This window comes from Sylvia atricapilla, chromosome 16 (genome assembly GCF_009819655.1).
Source record: "Sylvia atricapilla isolate bSylAtr1 chromosome 16, bSylAtr1.pri, whole genome shotgun sequence".
Classification (NCBI taxonomy): domain Eukaryota; kingdom Metazoa; phylum Chordata; class Aves; order Passeriformes; family Sylviidae; genus Sylvia; species Sylvia atricapilla.
In genome coordinates, this window is record NC_089155.1 from 12,520,963 (window position 1) to 12,531,764 (window position 10,802).

At 49.6% G+C, this 10,802-nt stretch overlaps 1 protein-coding gene across 1 annotated transcript; it reads right to left on the reverse strand.

The window, feature by feature from the left end:
• Positions 1-370: 370 nt before the first annotated feature.
• TFAP2C (transcription factor AP-2 gamma) lies at positions 371-8,600 on the reverse strand. Its single transcript, XM_066330450.1, has 7 exons — positions 8,348-8,600; positions 6,682-7,158; positions 6,412-6,463; positions 4,622-4,844; positions 3,885-4,003; positions 2,432-2,573; positions 371-650 (listed from the first exon to the last, which is right to left on the reverse strand). Exons 1-7 carry the CDS (start codon positions 8,393-8,395, stop codon positions 371-373), a joined length of 1,341 nt encoding a protein of 446 aa, XP_066186547.1. The 5' UTR covers positions 8,396-8,600.
• Between the last annotated feature and the right edge of the window lie 2,202 nt (positions 8,601-10,802).

A 10,802-nucleotide genomic window follows, 5' to 3' on the forward strand; every position in this document is an offset into this window, starting at 1 on the left:
ATCTTCAGCTCAAAATCGCTTCCACAACCACAGGGATGCTGCAGCTTTCAGCCAGACTTGGATCCAGCAGCAGGAGTGAAGATCCTCAATGACCTTTTTTTTTTTTCTTTTTTTTTTTCTTTCCTCCTTTTTTTCCCCCTCATTTCTTGAATTAAAAAAAAAAAAAAAAAAAAAAAAAAAAAAAAAAAAGAGAGAAAAAAAAAATAACCAACAAAAAAACCCACCCCCTACCCAAATCTCTTTATGCCCCCTGGCAAGATCATCTCAGTCTGTGTGTAGGAGGAAAGTGGAAGGGGGGGGAGCAAAGTCTGATTTGTTTTTTGTTGTTGTTTTTGTTTTGGTTTTTTTTTTAATTTTCTTCTTTTCCTCTTCACTTCCTGTGCTTGTCCATTTTGTCGATGGTTTTGTTGCCCTCGGCGGGGCTCTCGGCGTTCATGTAGGACTTGTCGGCTATTTTTAACGCCTCGTTTAGGTAGTTCTGGACGGATGTCATGGCAGCGCAGATGGCAGCGCTCCCAAAGCCGTGTGTGATCAGGCTGAAATGAGTCAAGCAGCCCTGGATGCCAGGGTCCAAGATGGGGCTGGGCCTCGTGTTTCCCAGAGGAGTTCTGTCCTGAGTCAGGAGGTCTGTGAATTCCTTGCAGATCTGCCTGCCATGCACACAACACACAAATAGAAAAAAAAATTATAAATATATATAAAATAATATATATATGTATAACGCCACGCAAAATGAACAAAAACGACCAAGGACAATTTGCATCAGGTGTTTGGCATGAGAAATTCAACCCCAAAAAAATTAAAGCCAAAAAAACCCCTCCCCAAATCAGCATCATGTTCAAGCTAGAGGTGAGGGAGAATGGATTTCTAGATTTCTGGTTATTAGCACCACTTCCTGACCAGCCTTCTGTTGCATCCTCAGCACCAAAAAAAAACCAAAACACTCTGCAAAATAATTCCCCTGGCTCTGCATCATTTGCTCCAGATTTGAAGTGGGGAGTGGGAACTGGGCGCTGGTTTCTCTGAGAACTTTCCCAGCTGCAGCTGCGTGGGGCTCAGAAAGGCTGGAGCAGCTGAAAGAGGAGATGATTGAACTGAGTCGTGGATATTCCATGTATTCCACGCAGGGAGGCCGAGGCCCTGATCCTGCAAACACTCACACATATGCCTGGCAAAACACGAGTGCTTAATAATGCTCCAGCATATGTTGTTTGCTTCCTTGTAAATCTGTCCCCTGGAAGGGATTTCACAGGAGCTGAGCAATCTGAACAGAACCATCACTTTATCAGAATTTCTCAATCTTCCAGAGGATTTTTTTTTTTTTATTGGTGCCAGTAATAATGCCAGTAATGAAAATGTTCAGGGAGCAGGAGGAGTGCTCAGGAAAAATTAGCATAATGTATAAACTATAGGCAAAGAGACCGGATTTTTTTAGATTTCTTGATTTTTAAGAGATCTGCTCTTGTAAAAGAAGATCTCTTTTAAAGGAAGGCTGGATGGATTGAACACCAGGAGTGTGTTTTGCACTCCTGGTGTGAGCACAAAGTCAGGGCAACTTTCTCAGCCGTTCAGGAAGGTTTTCCTCAGCTCCTCTGCAGGTGGAGGGTGCTGTCAAAAGCAGGAATGACATCGACCCCAAACCAGAAAACATCTCAGAGCAGAACAGACCACGAGCTGAAGCTCTGTTCAGCCTGGGAGAGGAGCTCAGCAGAGGAAGAGGAGAAAGCTGAGCAGCCCAAAGAGCAGTTTTAGACAAACTTAACCCAACCCAGGTATTTCTTTCTTCCTCCAGGGACCTGCTCAGGACAGGGTTCATTCGCAGGTGCAAGGTGCCTGCACAGCAGCCAGAACAAAGCTCCTCTGCTTCCCCCGGGTTTGTCACAGGGATTTGAAGCACAGGGACTTTCCACACCTACCAAAGGATGCTTCCAGTGAACTATAAAAATCTCCAGCCACAACCGGGGAAAAGGGACTCTCCAGCAGCTCCTGAGTCCCAGGGGAAAGCTGGGAGCTGCTGCTGCTGCCAAATTCAGCTGTGAGGACCCCGGGGCTGAGCTGCCCTTGCTCCAGTCCTGACCCTGCTCACATTCCCAGCCCTGCCCTCCACATCCTCCTCCCTGTCACACCTCGGAGCTGTCCTGCTGTAGGATTTTTCCTGCAGTTTCTTTTTCCTGCAGTTGAACAGAACTGGTCCAAGCTGCTTTAGTTACCTACAGGCTTTGTTACCCTTATTCTTGCTTCAGACTAAAATAGAACTGCTGCCACAGCTGAATTCAAACCAAAACCGAATAAAAAAGGAATTGCTTCATCTCCCTAATTAAAATTACACACAAAAATCCACCAAACTATCCCCCAGACGCAGACAGTCACAGTGAGACAAAAACACGCTCAAAAAGGAGAGAAGAAATAAAATCCAAGCTGGAAAACTTACTTTGCAGCAAGGAGCATGTTCTTCCTGTTTGCCATTTCGTTGCGGCCCATGTGTGGTCTGGTTAAATATTCAGCCACTGCTTTGGAAGGAAATTCTGTCTCACACACGTAGCCAAAGTCACGAGCAAGATGCACAGCTTCACCTGGATGGGGGAAAGGGAGGCTTGCTAAATTGTACAGTATCATTTATTGGATGGAAATCAAGGGTATTGAGGGAAAAAGTGCTGTGGGTTTTTGAAGTGTATGCCTGTTTTGGAAAGGGACACCATTTTATCACTCATTACCATTTTTTAATTGATGGAGCAGTGTTTCTTTGTAAGTTTGTATCAAGGAAAAAAAATATTTACAGGGTGACTGCTACAAAAAAAAAGGATTATCTTGCTTTTATACTGGAAAGAAAAATTCCTGTCTCTATCCAGAATAACTGCACAGCAAAGAACACAATTCAGTCAAGATCAAACTGTCCACTGATATTTAAAAATATCTGCCAACTAAATCCCACATTATAATAAAAGTTTTCAGTTTAGTCTGCTTTTGAAATTATTTTTTCATAGGAATTTTCAAAGACAGAAAACCAAATTGCAAGGTGTACAACCAGGTCACTTTTCTCATCAAAACAATTTGATCAGGCTTAAAATAAAAGAGATTGGTGTGATCACAGTGCAAGGGGTCTGTGTGCATGTGTACACACATCAGCTCTCTGAAACTTCCAGGGAAAGCTTTAAAATGCAAGTTTAAAACTCATTTTGAACATCAGGAAAGATATTGTTAGATCATTTTTCACTCTCTTTATTTCAGATGCTGCTTCTGTTCCTATTAAACCACTACCAGGAGCTGCTGGGAGCAGGGACACTGAATGTAAACCACACACGTCCATATTCACACACCCTGCAGGTCAGCTTCCCTGACAGAGGGTGCACACAGCATGGCACACATTAAAGGGGCTCCAGTTTCCTAGCAGGAAGTCCAGAGCTATAAATCTCACTTTAATAAGCTTGTTTATTAGCAAAGCTTCTGAGCACACCGCTGAGGTAGGGCAGGACTGCAGTCAGAGCCCCAAAGTTTCCCAACGAGGAACCAAACCCATTAATGTGAGGAGTTTCACCCCTTTTTTTTGCCTTGTGAAAGCCAAAACAACCCTCAGGAGGACAAGACTGGATAAAGGTGCCTTTGGCACATCCTGGCATGGAGGAATTCTGCATCCTGCAGCATCCAGGGAAGCAGGAGGAGCTGGGTTGGTGTGAGCAGGGCTCACAAGGGAGAGAAGAGCCCCTCAAAAGCAGCACAGCCCTTCTTTAGGTGCTGCAACATCCCCACCAGGATCCCTTTAAAACGAACAAAAAAAACCCCACATTCACTTTCAGGGACTTTGTAACCTTTAAATGCTTTGCCTAGAGGATAAAAGCTGTGCACAAGGAGAAAGTTTAGTTTTGAGACACGCTCAAGGAACTGACCTTCCACCAAAGATGTCAATAGTGTCACATTTGCAGCTTTTCTTCGGCCAGCAGGAAGATTCAAGCCAATTTTATCCAGTTTTTCCCTTAACGATCTGCCACCATTTTTAGATTTGGCTCTGTAATTAAAAGAGGGGGAAAAAATGGCCTTATTTATCTTCAGGGAGCACTGCTTTTTAGGATGAGGAATTCCAGTTACTGACATTCAATAGGGTTCTACTGGGGTGGGGAAAAGATAAAAAACAGGCTCTTTTCAAGTGACCTACTTTTTAAATGCTCTACTTTAAACACAGCAGGTCAAAATCAAAATATTTCAAACTGCACCACTGAAGCCAACGGCTGTAGAATGGTCACAAGCCAAATAAGGTGTATGCAAAAAAAAAGATGTAGAAAATGTCCTTGTTATGATTAATCAGGAGTATGAGAGCTAATGATAAAAAAATAATCATTCCACAGGGTTTTGGGAATCAGAGACAGCTCCATGTGCTGGTTTTGAGACAAAACCTCAGCTCTAAACTGGGAACGAGAATCGCTGTCAGAGCTGTTAATAGCACTTCTCCAGAGGCAGCAGAAGTGCAAAGAAGTTTTAATTTCCAAAGCCTATTAGGATTCAGCGTCTCAAAACCCAGGGATTCGTGCTGCTGTGGGGCTGCTCACACACAACAAAACGCGGGCAAAAACCCCACAAACACCAGGGGAACACAAACAGAGGGCAGCGAGGAGGAGAAGCATCCTACCTTCTCAGGACTCCTCCTAGCAGGGAGGCATTGAGACACTCCGGGGGTGACAGCCTCCTCTGCACCTCTGCCACTGTCACTTTGTACTTGGACGTGGAGCTGAGCAGCGACAGCCTGCCCGGCACGGAGCAGAACACCTCGTTGGGGTTGATCACCACCCCGATTAACCCATCCTTTTGGCAGGGCAGGCTCAGAGCGCTGTTTTTCGTTAAGGAGATGGGACCTGTGGGTGGAGGGAAGGGAAGGCAGGTGTTTTTATAAAAGGCAAAAAGAAATAGGAAGTGGCTGGTGAGTTTTCTGTCTGTAAAAATAACCCCGGAGAGAGGGTTTTGTTCGGTGTTAAATGCTCACAGCACTGAGCTCCTGTGCCCAGCATCCATCTGCAGCACAAGGAGGCAAAGGGCCCCCAAAACTACTCCTGACCAGCTGGATTTTACCACTGGGCTGCAAGGAGCTGCTGAACACAACAAATAAATACATATATATACATATAAATTTTATATATGACATATATGTATTTTTTAATAATTTTTTTAACTTTAACCCTAAGAATGCTGTTCAAGGGACACACACACACACAAACCCCCCACACCTCTGGAGCAGCAGGCTGCAAGGCAGCAAAGCTGTGCTCACAAAAAAGCTCGACTCCAAATTAGCATCCTCCAGCTACTGCCAAAACTCTTCCCGAGCCAGGGCAGGGAGAAACCTCCCAGCTCCCGCTGGGCTTCGTCTTCCACCTCGCACACGCAGATTTAAGAAACCGCCTTTGGAATTTAATCCCAACAAATTCCTGCCAGGCAGCAGCCCGGCGGAGAGGGACACAGCCCAGGGGAGAACCGAAAGTAAGGAGCTGCTGCTGCTCCTCGTTAGGAGCTTCAGCCTCGAGGTGAGGAGGGACAACAAAAAAAAGGCTTGGCGAGGAGCAAACCACAGATGCAGCTTTTCCATCCCCTCGCCCAGTTCACCCAGTGCTGCTGGTGAAAGGGTTAAAGAGCCGAGGTCGGCCCCACTCTCTCTCCCGGAGGGGGAAGATTTGTCAGTGGTGCATCTGACAGCGAAATTATTCTCCCATGAGCTAAAGGCAGCAATCAGCGCTCTGACACACACTTCTGCTTTTCCTCAGTTAGGTATTTGTTTGAAGTCTTCAGAGGAAACTTGTGATTTTTTTTTTAAAGCACAAATTTGTTTAAAAACAAAAGCAAGGAAAAAAAAAACTTAAATTACTGTAAATTGAGTCAAGACGTCTTCCTCCTTCCTCAAAACCTCAACTACAAACCAATTTCGATTAAGATAAAGCCAAACAGTCTTCTGCCAGCGAACTCGGTCTTTTCTCAAGTCTTGTGAAGAAGTTGGAAAAAAAAAAAAAGTTGGGAAAAAAAGGAGGGAAAAAAAAACCCTGTCTTCGAGTGATGAGAGCAACCAAAAAAAACCCCCAAACAAACAAAAGAAAAGCCCCGTGTCACTTCACACACATATTTCAGGAAAGATTAAAATCGGTTCAAGGTCCTGGTTTCGATTAAAGCCATAACACAAGAGCACACGCGAGGGGACAATCGTGTCCCCGCAGGAGTCTCACGGCCCCGGGCAGTTTGTCCCCGCCGCCACCTTCCCTCGGACAGCGTTAGAAAACTCCAGCGACAAGAGAGTGGATGGAATAAAAACTCCTCCGCCCTCCCGATCCCAAAGGATCGGTCTTTTATAAAAATAACTGGGCGTCACTTCACCGGTGCGTCACGAAACTTTTTAACTATTGACAAGGGAAAGTAAAGCTGCGGTGCCACCTTACTGACCTTTTCTAATGACTGTCTGGTCATGCATTAGTAAGTGTTGATCTTCCACATTCTGGAAAGAGAAAGGGGGGAGAAAGTTTCGCACCTGGACGAGCTGAGAGAGGGGGGAAAATAAAAAAGGCTTTTGGGAACCCACCCGCTCCTCCCCGCGCACCCGCATCCCGAGGGGCCAAGGGGAGAAAATGAGGATTTCTCTGCGGGGACGGGGATGTGCAGGAGGACACGGGGCTTGTCCCGCCTGGCCCAAGGTGAGGTCGGGGCTCTCCTTACCTGCACCTCCTCCATCTGATGAGCCATGTCGTGCAGGCCCAGGTTATCGGCCAAAGCTGAGGCATCCAACCCGTGCCCGTGGGGCAACAACAGCTCGGAACGGCGGAAAGTCTCCCGGCGGCTGCCGGCCGAGCCGCTCTCCAGCGCCGAGAGGTGCGGCACCAGGCCGGGGCGGGCGTGCGGGGCCAGCCCCGCCGGCTCCTGGCTCTGCCGGTTGGGCCAAGCGCTCTGCTGCTGGCTGGGCGGAGGAGGAGGCGGCTGGTGCAGGGGATTGATGGAGAAAGGGTCCCCGAGGTGCGAGTAAGGGTCGCTGGATTGGGAATAAGGCAGCGGCTGGTACGGGGGTGGGAAGTAAGGGGGTTGAAAGTCGGAGGCGCCCGAGTGCGAGAGCGGCGGCGCCGGGCTGTACAGGTGCTGGCTGACGGCGGAGAGGTGCGGCAGCCGCGGGTTCCCGTTGCTGCTCCCATCGTGCCGGTCCTGCAAAGCACACAGAGGGTGGGGGAACAACGGGGTGGCCGTCAGCGGGCTCGGGGGACACGGCGGCAGCGGGTGGTGGCACTGAGTAAGGAAAGAGGAGAGCGAGAGCCGCCTCCCCCCGCTCCCAGCCCAGGGAATTTGGTGGGTTTAAGGAAGGCGCTTGGAGGAAGGAATCAGCCCCGCTCGCAGGGAAGAGGTGACAAAGCAGCTCTCGCTGCTCTCCCCATCGCGACTACGCCAGAGGAACCCTTCTCTCGCTAGCGCAAGTCAGCAGAAGAATCATTAAAATCAGAAAAAAATTCAAATCAGAGGCGCGGCCGCGTTTCCTCCTCGGCTGGGGAGGAGGCGGCGGGGCCGGAGGGGCTGCGGAGCCCTGGGAGGGATGGGGGACCCCCGGTACCCCCATCCCAAACAGCCCCGAGGGGCGCCGGGCCGCGGCTGCCGGCTGTGCCCCATGCGGAGGCACCGCGCTGCTGCCCCCGGCCGCGCCATCGCTGCTCCGGCCCCGATCCCGGCGCCCAAAGCTGAAATGTCTGCATTGAGCTCATCCAGGGATTTAGCAGCTTCTGGCTTCACGGTCATTAAAATAACAGGGCTAGTTAATAAGAGGTGAATGGGGTCCCAATGGAGCGTGAAGCGGGGGCTGCAGCTAATCTGCAGGAGCCGAGCAGGCGGAGCAGCGGGGCCGGGGGGACACGGGCGGCTTCGGAGACATCAAAACCCGGCAGAGCACCTCGAGGCGAGTGGGAGCTGCTCCCGGGGAGGAAAAACGTGGGAAGGAAGGGTTCTCCCTGCCCGGTTCTCCTCGCTGCTACCTGCCGGCCCCTCCGCATCCCGCCCGGTGCGATGCGCTCCGGGATCCGCCGCTCCCGGCACGGCGCTGCTCCAGGCGGGATGCGAGCTCCGTTCTCTCAGCTGGGGCTCCGTTGAATTCAAAAGTTCAAAAAAGACTCCGTAAAGAAAAACGTAAAAATGTTATATATCTAAAAAAAAATTTAAAAATAAAAAATAAAAGTTCGCATGTCCAGAGGAAAAAAATAAAAAAATAAAAGTGCAAAGCGGGGTCTTCGGGCAGAGACAGCGGCTGCTGCCGGCGCTGGCAGCGAGCGGAGCCCGGGGCCGGCGGAGCCCCGCGCTGCCCCACGCGGGACCCCCGCTCCCCAGCGGCGACCCCTCCGCGCTCTCTCACCTCGCAGTCCTCTTCGTACTTGACATTATCTGCTAGTTTCCACAACATGGCGTCCAGCGTCCGGCCCAGGTGCTCGGTGCTGCGAACGGAACAGCTCGGCCCCCGCCACGGGCGGTAAATCCACGCGGGCGCTGGGGACGAGCAGCGGCCCCCCGGACGGAGCTCAGTTGGCAGGCATGAAGGCAGCTGACGGACTAACCCTCCGCGCTTCTGGTCACTCGGCTTCTTTTTTTTTCTTCTTCTTATTTTTTTTTTTTTTTTTTTTTTCCATTTTTTTTTTTTTTTTTTTTCCTCTTCTTCTTTTTCCCTCCCTGCCCAGACGCCCTTAATGGCAATAGGATTATCCTAACTCCTCCCCAGGGATGGTTCGGGCGCCGCGGCCGCCAGCCACTCAGGAGGGAGCGCGCAGCCCCAAAGCCACTCCTTCCGCGGCCGCGGAGGGCGGGCGGCAGCGCGGAGCCGGAGCCGCCCCTTCGGAGACCCCCTCGGGGTGCCGGGGCTGCCCCGCGGGGATGGGGTCACGCGTGGGCATCCCCCCAGGCTTCTTGCCCCAGAGCCCCCCGCTGCTGCGCTCCTTTTTGGGGCTGTGGGAGCGCTGCCGGGTGTCCCCCAGCTCTCTGCTCTTTTGGGGGGCTGTGGGAGCAGTGACGGGTGTCCCCCAGCTCTCTGCTCTTTTTGGGGGGCTGTGGGGGCGCTGCCGGGTGTCCCCCAGCTCCCCCATGTGCTTTTCCTCGTTTTTGGGGTGTCTATGGGAGCACTGCAGGGTGTCTCCCATCTCCCCCACTGCTGTGATGTTTTTGGGGGGCTGTGGGAGCAGTGCCGGGTGTCCCCCAGCTCCCCCATGCGCTGTGCTCAGTTTTGGGGTGGAAGGACTTTGCTAAACCCCACACTGCCCCCACATACACACACACACACACACACCAGGCAGATTTTGGGCGAAATAAACTCGGAAAAAAGTCCTCGCAGCGAAAGCGAGAAAGTCGGAGCGCAGCCAGGGTTTCATTTGCTTAATTGTCAAGAGTTTGAATTACTGATTACAACTTGTAAGCTACCAATGTTTAAGGTATAATTTACTTAATGATCCGACAAGATTATTGCAGTGGTGCGGAACCCCCGGTAGGTAAAGCAGCCCTGATTCAGCGTCCCCGATCCGGGGCTCTGTGGATTGTGCGGCTGGTTCCTCTCACTGGTTTCTTTTTATTTTAATTTTTTTTTTTAAACGAAAATCCCGCCTGTCTATTTTTTTTTTTTCGCTCAAACTCGGGGGCTGGGGAAGCAGGTGGGAGGTGAGACAGGCATTTTTCGGACGCCGTGAGCACACTTTCATCTAAGCTTAGAAAAGACTCCCCTGCCAAAATTGCTACCTTTCCGCAGGCATTTGATCTATGCAGTGATGTGTGTCAGACAAAATGAACATCGTTTTCAAAAAGCAACGACTTCTCCCGGTGTTTTAAGGCTCATCCGGATCGCTGCTCATTTCCATGAGAGGAGCAAGTGTTTGTTTATTGTGGCACAGACAAAAGCTGACCCTGGCCAGCGCTGGCTGCGGAGATCTCGGCGATCAGCGCCCGCGGATCAGCCGCCCTCAGGAGCTGCTATTAAAGGCCCGACATCGACCCACGTCTCCACATTAAACCAGTTCACACTTCACTCACTTTATCTCCCCCCTCCGCTAAAGATCAGGGGGGAAAAAATATAACAAGAACACTTATTAAAATGAAAAAAAAAAAATAAGCCAAACACCCGAAACTCTCTTCCATGAGACTAAATGAATGGTCTAAAAATAAACGCGAGGAGGACGGGGGTGCTGGAAGTAACTGTTGGAGGTGTTATCAGCCTTATCTACCACGCAGGTGCTGATTTGCAGCAGTTGCGTTAAGCCCATCATAATCAGCGACTCCGCATTATCATTTTGGTGGAGTCTCTATTTTTTTTTTTTTTTTTTTAACGACGGTGTTTTTCTTCCAGGGATGTTTCTTTGAAATACAGCTCGCGACGATTATTTGCGAGTGTGCTTGCGCTTCTCCTGGCGTCATTAAGACTAGGAATCTAAATAATAAAATACAGGGGGAGCTTAAAGTTCATTTGTATTAAAGGGACAAGATGGATTTAGAAAGAAACGAGGAAGGGAACCGTCGAGTCTCCCTGGTTTGGGATCAGCTCTTCTTCCTTCCAAAGGAGAATTGTAACAACGCTGGTTAGTTTTATTACAACCTCAGAAGCCAGATTTTGTTTTGTGCTCAGAAATGTCGCACTGAGAAACCAACACGATTTTATCCTTCTTTGGGATTGTCGGTGCACGAACACCTTCGTTTTGCTGGGCAAAATCAGGAAGATGAACCCGATTTATTATTATTATTTATTGTGTATGTGGGAATAATATTTATAAACAGAAAGGATGTATAAGAAATTACCTAAACAAAGCGACCGAAAATAAACACTTGGCTTCCTAAAC